Below are 20,133 nucleotides of genomic sequence, written 5' to 3'. Positions count from 1 at the left end.
GTTTCTTAGCATTTTTCACCAGGTTGAGAAGTTGCTTTCTAATAAATCACTGTATTGACTTTGTTCGCTAAGTAATCCTCAGGAATATTAGTAAAATATTGATGAAATAAATTTGAGGTGATAGCAAGTGCTTGAAACTACAAAGACCATAAAAAGTAGTTTGAAAGCAAAGCTCATGTGAAAGCTTCTGCAGAAGCTCTGATAACCTTTATGTCTGACTGACCTTTTGGCTTTTTTTTTTTTTTTCTGTGAGAAAGTGGTTTTAAAGCTTTCATATGCTTCGCTTAGCTATGACTAGATGTAACTGCGGGTTCATTAATATTCAGCTGAAATCTTTCCATGAACTCTTTTCCTTGTAGTAGTAAACTGCTGATAAAATTGACCTGAGTAGTTTTGTAGCTGTGATTTTGTTCATGCTGGTGAACAGTGGAGGGCTGTGGGGATGTTTCATCTCTGACAGAGCCCCGTCTCTCTACTAGCATTATTTCATGTGCTGTTGTTAATACAGGCTGGTTGGAAAGAGTGGGCTTGGGGAGTCAGCATTAAAATTGCCTTGGCACCTTTAATGTTGTCCCATGCACATCTGCTTTGTTATACAGCTTTGCATTTTGCATCCACACGCTCTTTTCACACCTCCCTCATTGCACAGAATGGACAAAGTATGCAAGCTGTAGGTCAGAGTGGACTTCTCCCAATTCAGGGGTCTATGATCTCCCTTGCTTCTTAGTTACTGTATGCTTTATCATGGAGATCATAACTGATCTTTTTTCTGAGCTTCATTTGTGTTAAAATATGTGAAAATATTTTCACAGCACCTGAGAACACCCAAAGGGTGGTATTTTTCCCTGGGTTATAGACAGGACCTGAGACCTGGACTGAGGATAGTGTTAGAAGAAACCTCAAGTTTCAGCATCAAAAATGGCAACTTGAAAAATCCAGAACAGGATTTTTCAGGGCATTTACTAGTGTGTTATGTGGCATCAGTGGTCACAAGAGAAGGCATCCTGCAGTATGCCTCACTGCCCGTTCAGGAGGAGCACTTGACAGCAGCTGAAGGGTGAGGAGACTTCAAACCGGCCCATCTCCAGTGGCACAGAACAGCACTGTGTGCACCTGAAGCACAGTCACAGTGTTGAGCTGAGAACAGGACTACTCCACAGTCTGGAAATCAGACATCAGGGTCACAGGTGAGCGACTTGGAAAACGTAGGATGCACACCAGAGACAGCTGTCTGCTGTGCTTTGTGTGGAGGTGAGAAAAAACCAAGCTTTCTGTGGCTTCACTTCAGAAGCTTCACTTGGGAAGTGAAGCTACTGGCTTTGGTCTTTCCCATGCCTTACCTCCAAGCCCTGAGCAGTCCTTAGACAAGGCATTCCATCTATGTATTTTTAAGCAAGAAAAACTTATGCTTGATATCTAAGTATGTAGCCAAGGATCTTTCTTATTTTTTACAGGATTGAGACTAATCATCTCAAAAGCCTCACAGAGGATACCAATGTCATCCAGATCTGGCAGTGCAGGAGAGTATGAAACTAGTGACCAGTCACCCAGCTGTTCAGCTTCCCCACCAGTCCCAGAGTCTAGTGAGACTGAGGCTGAAGGCTTGATATTTTATCACATGGATCTTTATGGATCAAAGGAGAGGTTTGATATCTTTCCTGAAGACCTGTCTGGTCAAGGAGACAGATCTTGGGGGGATACAAGAAGGGAACCTGCACTGAGTAGTCAAAAATTTCAGCGATCACAGGAAGCTGGATATGATTTGGAAAAGGAGGTTGCAGAGTTGGCTAAGATGTATGGACTTGATGAAGATAGAGAAAAAGAGCTTGAGCTTCTTGGAGGACATGTAGAGAACAGATGGCCTCGCACAGGAAAAGCAAAATCACAAGGCTCCATATATAATGCATCAAAAAGCATCTCTCCAGTGAAAGATCAAAGTCAAAGTACAAAGCCACAGGGACTTCCTGATGAAGCTTCTCAAGATGAAGAACCAAGTAAAGCCAGAGCAGAGGATGAGGCTGAGAGCTGCATACAGTCCAGAGAGGGGCTTAGCAGCGGTGGCATGTCAGATGAGTGGAACAGTCAGGCTGTCAGTGAGGAGGAGGAAGTGGCAGATGTTTTTTGTTCTACCTGCAAGATTCCAATCCGAGCTTTTGACAAACTCTTCGGTGAGCACAAGGATCATGAGGTGGCTCAGCTCCCCAGTGCCATGGAAAGCGAAAAGGTAAGAGTAATACTGTAGCAGTAAAAGTGTACTGTGGTGCCTCTAAACCAGTGTTCAGACAATACTAAGAATCACACTGGCTGTTTTGGTAGGAGGAGATTCATAAAAACATGTGCAAGTTGGAGGAGCAGATTGCTCAGATGGAAAACTTTGCCTGTCACTTGGAGGAAATCTTCATCACTGTAGAGGTAAGGCATTTTTTCTTGGGCTAACTGGGGTTAGAACAGTTTTGACAGTCATAGTCTTCAGTTGTTAATGAGGTGAGTAATTACAGTAATAGAGCACAGAGTTATCTTGGGGTTTGCCTAGACTGAGGTACTCAGGAAAATCCATACTAATTAATTTTTTAAGTGGGCATATGCACTGACACTTGCATTCAGAAATAGTGACCCCCCACTGAGGTTATCTTAGTTTTAAGTGGCCAAGGACCTGTGATCTAACTAGTCCATCCAGAGTGCACTCCTTGTGCTCACTCGGTTTCATTTACAGAAGTACCAGGTACAGGCAAACCCTTGGACCAGCTGCATCGAGCTACAGCACTTCAAGGGTTGTGCTCTAGCTTGGCTGACGCCAACCTGGCCCAGGGGGAAGGGGCCCAGCTGGCAGCAGGTCAAACTGAAGCAGTAACTCAGAGCATTACTGTCTTTTCTCTGCTGCATGTAGCACAGAAGACATCAGTGCCTGAGCAGTGGGCAGCTGCTGGCAAGAAAGCCTTGCCTACTCCTTAAATCTTTCTTCCTAATGCTTTCTCCAGCAGCGAGTGAGGATACCAGCATTAGTGGCTCAGCTGCCCCAGCGGGAATCCATGGATCCCACTGGGTTGCCATGGTTTCTCTCATGGAAGTATGTGCTTGACTGTTGGTGAAAACACTTGGGAGATTACGGCTAGGATATATCCCCAGTTGTGCTCCCTGGGCTTAGGCAGGAGACAGTTGCCTTGCATCATTGTTTTTGTTATAATCTCTGATGCTCTTATGTCTGGAACCAACACTGTTGTGCCTCAGTGGGGGTGAATGATTAGAATAAACTCCTAAAAATGCAAATTAGTCAAATTAGAGCTTCTGTGTACTGGCATTGCCTCTCTGGCAAGGAGAATTTTAGGCAAATCTGAATAAGATTTTTCTCTGGCTGACCTATGGGTCAGACCTGACACCAAGGAATAAACCCCCAAATGCCTTGCAGGAAAACTTTGGGAGGCAGGAGCAGAACTTCGAGGTGCATTACAACAATGCAGTGCAAGTGCTTGCTCAGAAGTATGAAGAACAGTTGGAAGCACTGGGCGAAGAGAAGAGGCAGAAGTTAGAAGCTTTATATGGGCAGCTGGTCAGCTGTGGGGAACACCTCGACACCTGCAAGGAGCTGACAGATGCAACCCAGGAGCTTTACCTGGAAAATGACAAAGCCAATTTTATGAAGGTAAAGAGCTTTCAGTGGCAAGGCCCCTTCTAAATGCTCTTTGCTGCTTGCAAGTAGTCCCCTGCTGGGGAGTCCCAAGTGGCTTTAATGCTAGTGAGCATTTGGGGTGCTTAGTCCATGGTGTTGTCACTGCTTCAGGTGCTTGGCATGGTGGCATTGACTCAGTGAGGCAACACAATGGAGCCAAAATGCAGAAGCAGCAGAAGTTTGTAACTTGGATGCTCAATGATTTGTGAGTCTCGCTGGGGTTCAAAGAAGGTATCTCGCTAAAAAGCTTATCTCAAGAAACTCTGGAAGCACTTAGTGTTCATTGCCTCATGCGGGCTCAGCTCTCTTGCTCTGTTTTGAGCTCACAGCAGGCTGGCTGCTGCAACCACTTTAGAAGATGTTTCTTTTTCTTGCTCATTTTGTTGGAAAGTTCAGCTGAACAGGAGGCTCCAAACTAAATACATCAGGAGCTCCTGCAAAGTGATGGATGAGTCCCACTGATGAGGTGGTGTCAAGAAGTTATTTTTCTTCAGCAGGTAGAAAAATAATTGGGGAAAAAAGAGAATTTTCACTGCTGATGAGTGATTGCTCTAATCTGAGCTGTCCTGTGACTCACATGGGTGGGAGCATTTCTATAGCACAGCCACAGTAACTTCTGAACCAGACAGTAGACAAATCTAACATCTCCAGTCTGCATCAATGGATCAGCTTGCTGTGTCACTCCAACCTGCTGAGTTCTTCCTGTGAGCTGACTTTTCCCATTCCTCTGCATCTCTGGAATTAACCTTATTTTCTCCTTAGCTCATAAACAGTTTTACATCACCCCTAGGAACCATTATTCACCAGGAAGTTAATAGCTTTTGGTCATGAGCTCTCAGCTGCTTAGGTTTCTCCAGGGACCATACGTTTATCTTGCAGTAACGTGCACTGCTCAGACTCCCTCCGATGGAGATAATTTCACTGAGTTCTTTTCTGAGTTCTTTTCGCCAGCTGTGGTTGGGTTTTGTTTGTGAAGGATCTGTTGGCACTTTGCACAACTAAGGAATGATACAGTCAAGAGTCTAGATGAGTAGACACTGGTCAGTGCCTGATATTGCACGTTATCTTACTGTAAATGCAGCCAAGATCTGTCTGTTTGAATGGACAGTTAGGCACAGCTTTGTTCTCAGAGCTGGCTGGGTAAGAGCCAGTTAGCTCACTCTAAGGGCTGCGTTTGGGACAATTTGTATAAGACAGGTCAACAGCATGATGTAGTCTGACTCTGGACTAATGCAAGAAATGTATCTTTTCTATCCCTAACACTCTCTCTCTTTTTTTCTACAGGCAGCAGTAGCCATGGTTGACAGGTAGTATCACAGTCTGGTATTTTGTGTCACATTTCTTCCTGCTAATTGGATCTGTTATTGGAGACGCATGTTCTGGAATCCATTCAGGCACACAAATGTTATCTAAGCTAGTGGAGCTATTTAAATCTTTAGTATTTCTGGTTTAAACTGCAGCAGGAAAAGTTGCTCTGAAAAGTTTAACACTCAAAACCAGTCTGGAGACAATTTCAAAAAACCCTGAAGGAGAGTTAGAGCATGAATAAATCACTGTTTTCAGCTCAGTCATAAAGAACTAATTTCAGAGACTGAGAAACAGGATTGGTAAAGATCTTGAAAGAAATGCTCTGGATACAAATCTGACTAAAACTGAGCTCCCTAAATGGATTAGTAACAGGCTTATTTATGCATTAATACAGAGGGGTAGAAAGTCAAGCTGTAGGAGCTCAAGACAGATGCTGAAAGATCTTGGAGGAGCTGGAAAAAGTCTTAAAGCACACTAGATTTATTGCAAAAAATATACATTTACATTGACTGTCATCGTTTATGAAAACACAGAGAAAGGAGGTCCTGCTTCAGTAATAGTGACATAGATTCAGAATAATGACAGTCATGGAGCTAATAGCTTGCTTCCCACAGAGGGGTACTGGGGAAATCTCCCTCACCTGCGTAGTGGGAGTGCAGTATGTGGCAGCCAGCTCGCTGCATGAGTGGGGCACCCGATGTGTGGTCCCTCAGTCCCATCAGCATGCAGCTCTCTGACATCTTGGAGCACTGATCTGATGTATGGCCACATATCTTCAAGCAAAGGGCATGGGGAGGCTGTGCTTTGCACAACTGTGAAAACATTATTTTAAGGGAACAGTTGTTGTTTTAGAGTTTGCTGGTTTACCATGGGTTGATACCTATGATATCTCCAACACTATGGTACTTCCAATCAGACTTTTTTCTCTCCCTCCTACAATTACAGGCTGGAAGAATTCTTAAAGAAAGAAGTGGATTTGGAGCTTTCAATGCTGCCAGACTTTGAAAAGCGGGTCATAGATTTCTCTGAAGTTGAACAGCTAATGAACTCCATTAATACTATTCCAGGTACTCTTCCTATCTGATCATTATTTCAGATCTATGTACATTTAATTAAGGATATGTGTTAAACAGAATTCCTTACTTCTGTTAAAGGAGAACTGCAAAGGCAGAATTAGCTTCTCCCTAGTTTCCCCTCTAGAGTTTTTTGTTTGCCTTTATATAGACACTGGAAGCTATTTTTGGATTTTTTTTTTTCATTTGTTTTCAGTGTAAAATTACAGAACTGCCAAACCAGGCCTTCCCTGCTTTTGCTGGATGATTTCCTAGAAGACTGACAAAGACTACCACCTTCTGTTGAGGGGTCAGGCGTGCTTAGTTGGGATAACTTGTCTTGCCTTGTAGTTACTTGAACAAGTAACAGAGAGGGACACCCAATTGCTTTAAAGAACCTGCACAGCTTCTCTTTATAACCAGTTTTCAGTGGCTTATTTCTCTGCTATTTAGCAAACATTTTTCCTGTTATCCACAGGAAACTGTGAGCAAAACCCCCCAAAATTTCTAATAATTGAAAAAATACATATTTTTAATCTTTTCTGGCACACCACAAATGGTCAGAAAACACAATATGCATTTTTCATGCCCATATACTGTGTTTTCTTAAAGTAAAATGGCATTTGGTACTTTTTTATGCTGCTGACCCCATGCTGTAGAGCTTTTCCCTTCTCGTTCCTCCACAGGCTCCTCAGCCCCTGGGCTGGTCCACAGCAGTGCAGTGTGCGTTAGATTTTGCTCCTACAGGGACCTGCTAGCTCACAGCAGCCCTCAGAGGCAGGGGAGGTCAAATTTACAGAGAAGGGTTAGGCTGAGGCTTATGTATTTTGTTGGTTTGATTTTCATTTGAAGCAAGAGTAGTTCATACACCAGTGACCTAATTATTAAATGAAACTATTTACAGGGTCAGCTCTTAACTTTTCTCTGTGCAGGAGGAATATGGCCTATTCAGTGCCTAGGTTTTGTCATACACCTTTGTGAGAAGGGAGGTGTTTGCCTGTGAACAACATAACATGCTTATACATTCAAAACCTGACCTGTTTTCCTCTCTGCAGCTCCTTGTGCCCCTGTGATCAATCCCCAAGCTCCCAATGCAGCGACTGGCACCTCACTGAGAGTTTGCTGGGGCCTTTTCTCAGATGACACTGTTGAGTCCTACCAACTGTGCTATAAACCAGTCAGCAACGAGACGCACAGTGATGAACAAGCAGGTAAGGAGGCCTGAACCCCTCTACTGGCAAAACCAGCTGGTTCCAAAGTGCCTCTGGACTTGCTGCGGCAACCAGTGCACTTTCTGTGCATTATCTCCACTGCCAAAACTGTCATATCTGCCACCACATTTCCTGCTTCTGGCTTTGTCACTTTTCCCCTGCCAGGTTTGCCATGCTGCCAGTTGCAGCAGGACCCATCACAGGAGCAAAGAGGGGATGGGACAGCAGCTGGGATAGCAGCAGTGGGAAGGGGACAGTGGATGAAGTCTGGTCTCAACAGTAGCATTTCATTTCCTGGAGGACGGACCCTGTGTTAGACAGACATGCACTGTATCCACTGCAAAGCACAGTATTTTTAGAGAGCACATTACCATGTTATTGGCACGCCCACTGAAACCCCCACAGTCATTTTACAGTTTATCTCAGTGCTAATAATAGGCTGTAACTCCCCATCACCCACATGCACAAAAAAAGAACCACAGAACCATCCTAAAATGTCCCAGCCTTGTGACAAAACTGCCTTTGCTAATAATATTCTTGCAGAACCTTTCACTGAAAACACCCAGTCACTTGTCCAGCAAAAGTGGAAGCCAGTAAAATGCCAAGTAGCCAGTTCAAAGAAAAGCAGAACCTATCCAAATTTTATAAGATGAAGAATGAGAAATGAATGAGTCGTGAAATAGCTTCAGCTCTTGTCCTGCTGCTGGGACGAGCTGACCAGACAGCATCCCTGGAGTAGGAATGTGCAGGGTCTTCTTAGAAAAAGTTCAGTGACAAGTAGGTGACCTTTTTTTCTGTTTGTTTGTGTTGTTTGTATTTTTTCCTGAGTGACGTGTCTCCTTCAGAAGCTGATGCATTATCTGATTTATACCTCCTTAGAGGAAGGCATGGTGAACCAGCCTGACAGCTAATCAAAGGGTGTGGAGCACAGGGAGCTCTCTTGAACTCAGCATACAAAACAATGCACCTCAGCTCCATTATCTGAGACAGCTTTGGGGAAGAGCGGGTAACTGTGTAAAGGAACTGTAAATGCTTTGTTGTTCTCATTTCAGAGCACACTTTAAAAGTCAAAGAAACATACTGCACCATTACTAATCTGTTGCCGAATACACAGTATGAATTTTGGGTCAGTGCTTTAAATGCTGCTGGTATCAGTCCACCAAGTGAAAGAGCAGTTTATGTAACAGGTAAAAATATTTTATTCATACAACTATGTGACCTTCATAGTGAAATTCAGTCACCTCGGATTGTTTTGCCAGCAGTGCTTTCTGGGCACTTTGTTTCTCCTGATTTAAGTCTACTGACTGCATGGGAATTTCCTACTTCTATTTGGGGAGGCTCTTAGGCCAATTGTCCCTGTTTTAAAGTTGAAGAAACAGAAGTATGGGGACAAAATAACTTATTTAAATGCAGGCATGTAGAAGAGCTGGGAATAAGGCTCAAGTCTCCCAGTTCTGCCAGGTGGATGCCAGCCCTCCTTTTATTGGCCTGTAGGTATTTTGTGGATTCACCTGCTATGCTGCCCTTTGTAACTGCAGTGCAGTCAAGCACGTTTTGTGAAATCCTGACATCAAATTGAGCAAGTCAAGTGAGACCTTCGAGCACTCATTCCAGATGTCTTTGAGCAGAGAAGAGATGCACCTTTATGACAAAGATAAAACCAATGATAGAAAGAAAATGGTTGTGTAATCAGTCTCTGTCTGTGTTACTTCTCTGATTAATTCTCTTAGGACCTTTATAGTCCAAATTAAGGTTTTGAATAGTACCGTTAATTGCCCTGCCTGCTGTTTATTGTCCATTGGGGAAGCAGGTTTCTTTAACTATATAGTATTAGTAAACAACTTTGTTCTATTTTTTAAGTCTTCAAAGCACGTCTGTTGCAAACATCTTCAAGCAACAGCTTAGAATTGTTCTTTTGCCTACTTTTTAGCTCCTTCACCACCTACCATAAAAAGTAAAAAGATCCGAAGCTGTGAAAATGCAGCACTGGTGTGCTGGGAATCTAGAGACGTTAACCCTGTTGATTCCTACACGGTTGAATTGTCCAAGCTGACAGATGAAGAAGATCGCGACAGTATTACTGAGTGAGTTGCTCTTCTCTCGAGTCCATGACCTGTAGAAATGAAACCATATCAAATCATGTGGCATCAGATAGCCCTAAGAAAGGACCCATGACCCTTTAGTAAATTCACCTTTATAAACGTTCCTTTTAGTGAAAGTAATTGTATAAACGTTCATAGAGAATGACTATACAGGGTATGGGAAAAGGGCAGAAGCAAATGTAAAAATCTGCATAGTCTTGTCACAGACTCTCTCTTGTTCCTGCTGCTGACAACTATACAAGGTAAAGTGTTGGTGATGGGTTACAAGAGAAGTTGACCATGTAATTTCCTCTGTTGTTCAGAAAAATAATCTTAAAGGCCTACCTTTGTTCTCTACCCTATAATTTTTCATGGATTTATTCTCTGTAGATCTATTGTTGGGATTCCTAACTGCGAAGTCATAATTCACCTGCAGCCAGCACAAAGCTATCGCATCTGTGTTAGAGCCCTTAACCTGGGTGGTTCCAGTGAAAGAAGTGACCCTGTCCTGATACACACCACAGGTACTCTACAGTAGGAACAACCCCAGCAGCCTATTGTAGCATCTATTATCTCAACAGAAAGATTCCTGCTGGCTTCAACAGCCTCTGGATCAGGTCCTAATCTCGTACAGCTAATTACACATCTGGTAGCCTTTTAGGAATGAAAAAGAAACGCTTTTTGTAATAATAAGTGCATTGCTTTAGCTCTGTAATTTAAAATTATTTGTCCAGTACACTTGACACTTGAAAGTTACTGATTTCTAAACATTTGAAAGACAGTATCAACCCAACACACGCAGATGTTGCCAGCTTGCCAAGTATTGACAGCCTAATGAAGAAAGTCGTAGCATCATTTTACTTCAGAGATTACTTTGTAATGCTGCTGCTGCCGGAAAGTATGGCTAAGGTAGTCAGTCAGCACTTTCCAGAGTCATTTGGATATGCAAAATCTTCCTCTGTATATATTAAAACATCTCCAGCTTGGCTGGGAGGCTCTGAGGGCTGATTCCCTTTATTCATCAGGAAAAAGGCAGTCCAGCGTTCAGCTGGCAGTTTTGCTTTTGGTAACTGACATAACATTATCATCTCTGTTCTCAGCGCCACTCTGGACAAGGATTAACCTTCTCCCCCAAAGGGGAGTTAGAAGCCCTTTCCCCTCCCAACCATCTAACCAAGGCTCATTTTAATGACTTATAGGTAGACACCTGTTTTCATCTTCACCACTGCTATAATGACACTGCAACTTCATTGGGGTGTCTTAAACCTCCCACATCCCTCATAGGTGCACTCACACCATACCTTCTGCCCTTACCTTCTGTGAGAGATTTGCCAATTGTGCTCATTCAGCGAGCTGACCACACACCCGTTAATCTGTGAAAGGCTGTTTCAGTAAGAAACCTGTCAGCTACGCATCAGTGACACCACAGAAAAGAAACAGTCATTCTTAAATCCCTGGAGAGGAAGACTGTCATTGTGTTACCATTGCTTCTGTGTATTTCAACTGCTTACATCAAACTCAATATTTGAAATTGTCCATTATGCTTGCACAGCATGTGTTTGTTTTCAGCAGCACATGCCTGTAATTGCCCTGTCATTGTTTGTATTCTATTTGGATTGAAGTAACTTGCAGTTTGATTATAATGATTTCATTTGGGATTAACATGGAGAGATTTATCTTCTCTGAGTCTACATTATGCAGAGAGCTGATGCAAATTGATCTGTCAGCTGCAGGCACTCACCTCCAGCACTGGGAATGACCATCAATTCTTACTTACTGGGGTGGATACAGAAACACCAACTACAAACAGCAGCTGTGATGCATGTGGCTGCTCACCGGAGTGCAGCATGTCAGACCTGCTTTGTGAAGTCTCTGAAGGCGGAAAGCCAGAAGAAGTACTTTTATCCTGGGCTGGTTTAGCTGACTTACCTCTCTGAAGGCTGATCTGATGAGGAGGTGCTGAAGTATGAGGAATGCTGCATGTGGCACCTTTGTAGAGATCCCTTCTCTTCAAACTGTGTTTATGTGGAAGTGTGAAGCCATGGAGAGGCCTTTAAGCCCCACTTCTCCTTTCAGTGATTACAAATAGGTCACTTCAGCTCTGGGGAAGATGACTTGAAACCAGATAGTTTATTGCAGGGAGGACCCCCCATCTGTGAATAGCTACCTCCTGCTCAGTGCCTGCAGCTTTGAGCCCTGGCTGGGTTCAAAACCAGGTTAAGGCCCACCTTCTGCTTTTCACAAGGCTGTAACTAAACAGTGTTAAGCTGCAAGAGATCCATTTATTTGAAAAACTCCAAATGGACAACCTTGTCCTTTCACTGTCAGCCACAGATTCCTTCCAGAGCACTGGCTAATCTTTCTGTGGATCCAAACATTTCACCTTCCTCCCAGCCCCCAGCAGCAGCAGCAAACCCTAATGCCATAAGGAGTTGCTGCAGTTATCCTTGGACATTCTATTCTCTCTTGCAGGCACCTACTTCTGCCTTAACGAGGACACAGCTCATCCTTTACTGGCGATTCTAGGTGATGGATTTACAATTGCATGTGATGAACTGGAAAACCCAGAGTGTGATCTGCCCGTCTATGATAACAGCTTTACAAGGTATACAGAAGAATTTCAGTTGCAACTAATGCATGTAGTTTGTGGCTGCTTCACCCATGACACACCCCTGCCTTGAATTTAAATCCACCTGAAAGGTTTCCTGGTATTGCAGCCCACTTCACCTTCAAGCCAGACAGCAACCAAGTAAAACTTGCAGACTGTATATGTGTGTATAATGTATAGGGTTTTTTTTCCATCTTGGTTTTTGCACAAGTGACTATGGTCATCTTCAGTTTTAGGCAACTACAAGCATATTTGTCGATCCTTTTAATATATGGATTACTCATCTTTTAGAAAATCAGATTTATTTTAAGCTATTTGAAGTTGGGTTCCTAAGATAACTCTTCAGTTTGAAATGGCAGGCTTTCTGTATAGTTCCTTGGAGAATACAACTCCATATCCATTTATCTAGGCCCCATAGTTTCACTGTGGTTATCATTCCTGAGCACAATTACTGAATTCCCTGTGGCTTGCTGCTCTTTTCTGAGAATTTCTAGGGTGACTAATACATATTATTTACAACATCTCCCTTTGCATGATCTGTGCACTGACTTCTATTAAAATTCCAAAACTTTCTTCCCATGTAATTCTTTACAGAGCCAAAACCCCCAGGAAACTGTCACAAGAAAAAAGATAACTCAAACCCCACATAGTCTTAACACAGCACTAGTAGAATGTAAAAAAAAAAAACAAAAAACCAAAACCCAACAAAACCAGAAGTGGCATAATTAGTAGATTCTCTTTTAATTATAGTGATCCAGCACTTGCACATTTCCAAGACCTGAGGAGCTGCTTCTCTCTGCTGGCTGCTGCTCCCTTTGTCCTGTCCCTCCCTCTGCAAGCTGCCAAGGTGATAGAGCCTTGCACGTAACATGCCAGGGGCTCTGCCCATCCTTCCTTGGTCTTGCTTTCACACATGGAGATTTGGGGTCTGTTTTTATAGAGTTCTGTACAGTGGAAACCACCAAACAGTCATTTTATGTAAAACTTTTTCAATACAGCAAATACTACAGAATGGGAAAAAAACCCTACAGGTGCTTTGGGCACCTGACCCTCTTCTTTGAAAGAGGCTTGTGTAGTTCAAAGCACAGCTGGTCTCTTTGGTTTTTTTTTAAATAGATGCCAGGAAATGTCTAATGGGGCTTTAAGCAGCTCTCATTGATTTTGAGTTTAAAGCTCTCTCTCTAGCTGTTCTTTGGAACTTAAGCATCACTTGGAAGTTAATGCAAATTCATAAAGAGGATTACAGATGCAGCCGGCCACAATTACTTACAAACCTGCTTACACTTGTTGGGTACATTGAGCTAAATTTGACCAGGTATTTAAGTGCAAATGCTAAGGAAAGGAGAGGGAGCTGAATACTTACCTCTTGTTGAAGGATCTAGCTGATACAATCTGGGCCTACAGATGTCACTTTCAAAACAGTTAGGCCCTTTGCCATTGAAATGAAAGGTTTAGCTTACCGAAAGGCATGTTTCCAGTCAGAACCACAGAAGTAACATATAACCAGGACAGGCATCTGCAGACACAGAATAGTACAAGCCCACAGCTTAGTCCTTCCATGGAAATGCAATGTTACTAGAGGGCTCGGTGGACAAGAGCCAGGAAATTCTCTTCATTAAAGTCACCATGATAAGCCTAAATGGGATTTCATCCCACTTCCACAGCATGCTTTTATGTTTCACATAAACAGCCAGAGCTGACACTCTTGTAATTCTGAACTCTGAGGCTGAGGTTTTGATGCCACTGTGAATTTCAGAATCCTCTTTCATGCCAAGATACTGGGAGAAGGGGGGGGGGGGGGGGGGGGGGGCAGGGCAGGGCAAAGAAAAAGCTCCCAAGCTGAAATGACTAACACACTTCAAGGAAATTACATTGCAAACTCTTCTTTCTGAAGTTTGTGTGCGCTCTGAAAGGCTAACGTGTTTCCTAACCACAGCAGCTTCTATGGTCTGATGGTCTGACTCAGGTTTGCCTTGGTGGCTTTGCAGCTCTTATTACTATGGTAGTATTCTGGTCACAGATGTTTACCCATCCACTTTGCATCATTCTTTTTCTTTCTCAAGCTGTAGCAACGCAGCCTCTCTGAGTCCTGATTTCAGCAGCCTTTAGGCTATTCCCAAGACATCTACATGCACTCACAATGAACTGTACACTTGCTTTAGGTGATTGCTGCTGAGGTGGCACAGGTAACAGCTATCTTGCTGTGCATGCCTGTCCTTACACATCAGGCCCTCCTAACTAATGCTGCATTTGGCTCTTTCTCCGCATTACCTGGAGGCAGATGAGTTCTGAGCGTCTGCCAGCAACATCCTTTGCCTTTGCACTTTTCAACTTTAGATTACCATAGAAACATACAGGTTGTGTGTGACCCCCCCCATCCAAAACTGAAAGTGTGTTTTGAAGCCTGCTGTCCCCTGTGATGCAGCAATGACAGCTAATATTTTTTCCTGAGAAAAAGCTGGGGTGTAGTCTTACAGGATTCATGTTGCCCTCTCAAGTTAGTGTGTTTCAGAAGCACTAGGCATGGGTTACTTTGCCCAGCTTTCTTGCTTCAGAACCTGTGTTTTTGCAGACTTGCATCTTCAAAGGGCCCAGCTCCTTTATCTCTTGAGACTGTGCCTGTAAATCATGCTTAAGGTTCTCTCTGTGGTACATTGTCTTTGTCTGTCTCTCCTACACATCTTTTTAAAGAGTTATCTTCTACCTGGTTCCTATCGTAAAGGCTAGGAACCAGAGTCTAACGTTGAAACTTTTCATGGCCCAGGTACGTAGGTATATTCCAAGCTCTCCTGCCGTGTTCAGCTCTCATTGATCTCTCCAAACGCAGCACAGGCAGGTAGGTCTCCTTCTCCCCAACTGCCTCAGGGTTTCATGCAACTACAGTGCTCAATTCCTGATGGTGAGTGACATTTAAAGTCCTGGGCTGTTTGGGAAGAAAATACAAAATCTGTTCCCTTGCTATACTGGGGTTCACCAGAGCACTCCTTTTTTCTAGCAAGTAACAACTTTCCTAGAAAACCCAGGCAGCATAGGATGCTGTTCTCCCTCTTCCTAAAAGTGCCCAGGGCACTCATTTATACAAAGCTACCCGCAGATTAAAAATGGGGTGGATGTCACAAAGAAACCTGCAGGTTCTGTGTCAAGTCTTCAGTATGTGGACTTTACTGTAGTCAAAAAATTTGTGCTATGCTGCTAAGGAAACAGCAAAAGTGACTTTATTGATATGCAATGTCCAGGTACATTACACACCTAAACATCGCAGAATCCCTGCCAAAGCTGTCTGTCTCCCACAGGTGTATTGGGATCCTGGGCAGTCTGATCCCATTTCCGGGAAAGCATTACTGGGAGGTGGAAGTTGAGGAAGACACAGAGTACAGAATCGGTGTGGCTTTTGAAAATACTCCGAGACATGGCTACCTGGGGGCAAACAACTCATCCTGGTGCATGAGGCATATCATCACACCATCAAGGTAAGGGCTGTGGAAGCGACAGGTCTCCTAGAGGAACCCATCCTACGTGCACACCTGCAGGCAGGGTAGCAGAGAGCTCCCCCTTGCAGGGGGCACCCAGAGATTTTATATCAAAGCCCAGACCAAGTGTTTAACCAGGGGCCCCTGACATTCCACCGTTGGCACTGTGAACTGGTGTTGGAAGGATACTGGAACCTTTAAACAAATCATTCTGCTTAATGACATTCTCATGTTGAAATAGGCAGTCCCAGGAACAAATCTGAATAAAATCTGCATTACAGAGGTTAGCTGTAAAGGCCTTGTTTTAGGTCACCAAAACCCCAGTGGGAAGACAGACAGTAATAGATCCACGTGACCTAGAAACTACTTATCTGGCTAAATCCCATTGGATGCAACTGGTTTTGCTCTCTCCTGCCTATGGAAGTACCTAACAGCCATACCTGCGTGCGGAAATGGCAGCTCCTCTCATGCCTCAGCTGAGCCGGTGGCTCTCCCCCAGACACCATTACATTGGTATCGCTGCCTTTGAGTCCCATGCCACATTCAGGCACCCTGTGAAGCATCCAGGAGCAAGAAAAGAAGTCACCCCCCCAGGCATCCCCAAGTACTGCCTGTCTGAATGGCTCACTGCTCAGCCTGCAGGGGTTGCCAGGGTGCTGCTGGGTCCCCTTGAACGGGAAGGCTGGACACCACCCGAGTGTCCCCAGCATGCAGTCAGAAAACAGTAGCGATGACGTTAGCATGCGCCCCCATCTGCCGGTCCTCTGCCTGCTGGTACGCAGGGAGCTGTTAGATGCAGCTGGGTTGGCTGGAGCACATGCTCCTCCCCAGGCACCTGCTGTTCTCAGCTCCCCAGCAGCTGGCCTGCTGCATAGCCAGAGTCCTTAGCAGTGCTGGCATTCACCTCCCACACAGCAAGAAACGCTGCTTAATGAGGGAGACCAAACCCGCTCAAGCTAATGACTTTCCCATACGCTGCAGGCAGGCTAATTTGATTTCCTTGCTACGCTGAGCTAAGAGGTACATTGAGGTTTATTCTCACTCTTCTGGAGCAATGAGCACGGTCTTCAGAGAGAAAAGGGAGCTGGGCCATTGCTGCGTTTGAGTCACTGTCATACCCATTTCTGCAGGGAAATTTTCTCAGGTTTAAGTGGTGTGGGTGGAGGAGGTGGTTAGTGAAGAAGCTGGTCCTTAAGAAATGCCAGATAACTAACTTCAGCTGAAGAAATCTTCTCATTTCTGCTCAGGAAGGCACATGTTCCCATAGAAGTCTTGTATTTTTGGTTGCAGCGTGCCACACTAGGGAGAGCTGTTTGAGTAATTGCTAAAGGACCTCAGCATTACTTGAACAGTGACTGCACAAGGAAAAAGAGGGCTACCCTCATGACAAAGTGGATATGTACAGAGTGCCTTCCCAGCCTCCCATAATCTGTGGTCCAGGAATCACAATTAAAAGACATCACACTCTAGTAAATGAGCATGATGACTGGAATGTCCCCACCAGCACCGCCCTGGCTGAGCAGGGAGGTCTCATAAGAAAAGCAGCCAGAGACCTCATTTAGAGTGGGGTTTGAAAAACCATGTCCAGTAGTCTGGAAGGTGCCCAGCCACGCTGAGTCAGGCAGCCTCTGTGCAAAGGATTACGGTCCCTCGCTGCTGCTGTGGTGGGTGGGCAGTTCCTGCGACACTGGCAGGAGAGGGCTCAGTACCACAGGCCCTTGGGAAGCAAAGCGACAGCACGGCAGGGCCAGCAAGGACAGGACTGAGTCATCTCGCCGACTCTCCTCGCAGTGCCTACAGCTACCTAGGGGCAAGGCCGAGGAGTGACAAGTGCTGCCCTGGGGCCAGTCTGAGTGGCCTAACAGAGCACAGCTCCTTCATGGAGGGACAACTTCAGGCTAATCCTAGTGGCAAGGGTGTACCCTCCAATTTCTAGGACACCCACACTGCCCTCTGCGATGCAAAAAAAGGGAAGTCCCATGTTACGCGCTGACCTCATCCAGATCTCAGCCAGGCTGGGGTCCGGGAGAGGCCTGTCACCCGGGACAGCCAGCCTGCTCCGGGCAGCAGGGGATGAGGCTGTGTGGAGGCACAGAGCACACCGCTCCTCAGCAAAGTAATGGGACTGCGGCAGTAACCACAGGGCACGCAGGCGGGACGGGGCTGTGAAGTACATACCCAAAAGACACCTATCTGCACAAGGCTTCCCTTTGAGAACAGCCAGGGTGCCCTCACGTCTTTTGTCCGTTTCTTGCCTACAGGCACAAGTACGAATTCCTGCACAGTGGGATGACACCAGACATCAGAATTACCATCCCCCCCAGAAGGCTCGGCATCCTGCTGGACTATGAGAACTGCAGACTGTCATTTTTCAATGCAGATATTGCCCAGCACCTTTATGCATTCAATGCACGTTTCCAGCATTATGTCCACCCCTGCTTTGCTTTGGAAACACCAGGTATCTTACGGATACACACTGGACTGGCAGTACCCCCATGGACTGCCCTCCCATAACCTGTGTGCTGCAGCTACCCCGTCCACGTGTAACCTGTGCTGAGCAACGTCCTCTTTCAGCACTGACTGCTCCATCACACTCCCTATAAACCAGCGGTCTCCCAGGAGAGCAAAGCAACCCTGACCCAAACCAGCCACCTGGCCTGAGTCCTTAACAAGTTTTTGTCCTCTTAGGCAGGATTTTAGCAGAAAAGCATCATGGTCACAAGATCCATCAGCATCCCAGAATTCTCCAGTTAGAAACAGATACCATCCTTCTCAAAGGTGACACTGTCACCGTGCAGCAGCGACAGCTGGATCATGGTTCCCCCAGTACCTCTTTGATGTACAGGGAACTCCCCTGTTCCAGAGCAATCATAAGTTCGACTCCTGTGTCTGCTGAAGAGCTAAAAATTCAAAGAGAAACAAAAATAGCAAAAAATAACAAAATCTGTACAGCTGCTAGACAGAGCTGAAAACGTTCCAACCATGAAGCTGATCTCACAATCCAATATTCTTGTTGCTACATGAAGTCTGTGACACAAGATAATCAAATACACCTCCCTTGTGTGTGAGCTGTTAGCACCTACCATACACAGTGAGGCTTTTTGAAATACCCAAGCATGCACTAGTCTCAAATACCAAGACATTTTTACAAAATGTCCATGCTTCTTTCATTCATCCTGGGAAAACCCCCAAAACCAGGGCCTTTTGCAGTGCTTGATGGCCCCAGCAGAGAAACCTAAAGCATCATTTTTAGCTTGTTCTTTTTGGCCACGCTCACTGATCCGTTCTCCCCCTCAGCACTTAAGAATCCTCACCCCTGATGCTGTGCTCTTGAAGCTCTGGGTGTCCTGTGGGGGATGGAAATACTCTGGCCCAGCACTCGGCTGGAACGTGCTTGTTAAGGCTTCACCTCCAGACACCGGGGAATGAGACGGGCACTGCCTGTCAAGCAGCCTTGTCTAGCACTAAACAGCCTCATTCGTGTATGTTGACGCTACCTGAATTCAAGAGTCATTAACAGATCAGCATTTCCACAGATTTATTGTACATTCATTACAAAAATCATGGGTTCGAGTTTCCATTAGGGGACAGTCAGGAACACGTGGTGGCCTCTGCAATATACAGTATCTACATATAAACAGTCTGGCAAATCAAAGAGACCGGACGTAGAAATGCGTGCCAAAAGCTTGTCCGTTCTTCCCCAAATAGCTTAAAAAGCGCCTCCCCACAACAGGCTTTGCAGAAACCATAAAACCAGGAGCGGAGTATGTAATTACAGCAGCGACTAGTACCATCTTCTCTTGGATATCTACTTGTTTTGCAAGACCCAAAAGAAGATGGCTTTAGTGACACAGAGCTATGTAAGTACGGGGTCATTGCTTAGCCCACCAGGAATATCAGAGATTTCCAGGGCAAAAAGGGTTGTAACGGCCATTTTGTCAGACCTCCTGTAAGGCAGGCCAGAGACTTTCAGTGGCTATGTCCTGCTGTAAGCACAACAACTTGGGTCCACCAGAAACAAGTGACTCAGCCAGCAACCACTGCCAAGGCAGTGGGCAGGGGGGTGGCCACGTGAGCCCCGCTGACACTGGCAAGGCCATACGAGAGAAGAGCAGCTAAAGTGCACAGCTCCTCTGCCAGGGAATGAAGTGGTAAGAAAGCACCATTCTTTGCTTAAAAATGTATTCCTTGATTCAGGGTCCAACTTCCACCCACTGGAATATGTTTTACCTTTTTCTGCCAAAAACCAAGAGCCATGGTCTTCAAGTAGGTATCTGAAAGAGTAAAAACATGCAAGTGTCAGAGCAGAGGTACGAGGATGTCTGAACCACCCCACAAAGCCTTTAATGCAGAGACTGCTGGTGAAACCCGACGATTCTGATGAAAGCAGATGTTCGGTTGTGAACAGTCCCACCACGCCCCACCAACAGCGTTCACCTCAAGTGTTTAAACCATAGCTGTACCTGGTGGCAGGATCAGCCATTCACCTCAGACGACACAAGAACCCAATCTGAAATATTTGCCAACTGCCCCGGGAGCCCCCAGGACTTCACAACCCTGACACGACTGCTGCAAGAACAGATTTTCTGAGCCAAACGTGAGCTGCTCGGACACCCTTGGAATGGGATTCAACGCGTGCCGAACAGCTCCATCATTATGTTGCTACCTTGATCGAACTGTTGGAGAATGCAGGCCCCATGGCTGAGTATGGAGCAGCCCGCTCAACAGAGTATGAC

General features: G+C 45.2%; 1 protein-coding gene and 1 long non-coding RNA gene across 2 annotated transcripts; one reads left to right on the top strand and one right to left on the bottom strand.

The window, feature by feature from the left end:
* Positions 1-1,432: 1,432 nt before the first annotated feature.
* FSD2 (fibronectin type III and SPRY domain containing 2) lies at positions 1,433-18,774 on the top strand. Its single transcript, XM_005241470.4, has 12 exons — positions 1,433-2,224; positions 2,317-2,412; positions 3,407-3,640; positions 4,952-4,974; positions 5,921-6,042; positions 7,083-7,238; positions 8,291-8,425; positions 9,169-9,322; positions 9,710-9,843; positions 11,792-11,924; positions 15,221-15,397; positions 17,659-18,774. The coding sequence occupies exons 1-12, from the start codon at positions 1,496-1,498 to the stop codon at positions 17,909-17,911; spliced, it is 2,346 nt and encodes a 781-aa protein (XP_005241527.1). The 5' UTR covers positions 1,433-1,495; the 3' UTR covers positions 17,912-18,774.
* Positions 12,650-17,709, bottom strand: LOC129785038 (uncharacterized). The gene is made up of 3 exons (XR_008748483.1): positions 17,576-17,709; positions 15,838-15,949; positions 12,650-13,443 (listed from the first exon to the last, which is right to left on the bottom strand). It is a non-coding gene; the product is annotated as an uncharacterized LOC129785038 (long non-coding RNA).
* Positions 18,775-20,133: the final 1,359 nt, after the last annotated feature.

Source organism: Falco peregrinus, chromosome 1 (assembly GCF_023634155.1).
Source record: "Falco peregrinus isolate bFalPer1 chromosome 1, bFalPer1.pri, whole genome shotgun sequence".
In the NCBI taxonomy this organism is placed as follows: Eukaryota; Metazoa; Chordata; class Aves; order Falconiformes; family Falconidae; genus Falco; species Falco peregrinus.
The sequence above is the reverse complement of the archived record's forward strand: the minus strand, read 5'-3'. Positions and strand labels throughout refer to the sequence as shown.

Excerpts from the sequence above, each read along its gene's own strand:
- FSD2 (XM_005241470.4), top strand. The coding sequence starts at position 1,496 with ATGTCATCCAGATCTGGCAGTGCAGGAGAGTATGAAACTAGTGACCAG. Across the intron at positions 6,043-7,082 it reads CTCCATTAATACTATTCCAG|CTCCTTGTGCCCCTGTGATC; the intron begins GTACTCTTCCTA and ends TCCTCTCTGCAG. Across the intron at positions 7,239-8,290 it reads GCACAGTGATGAACAAGCAG|AGCACACTTTAAAAGTCAAA; the intron begins GTAAGGAGGCCT and ends TTCTCATTTCAG.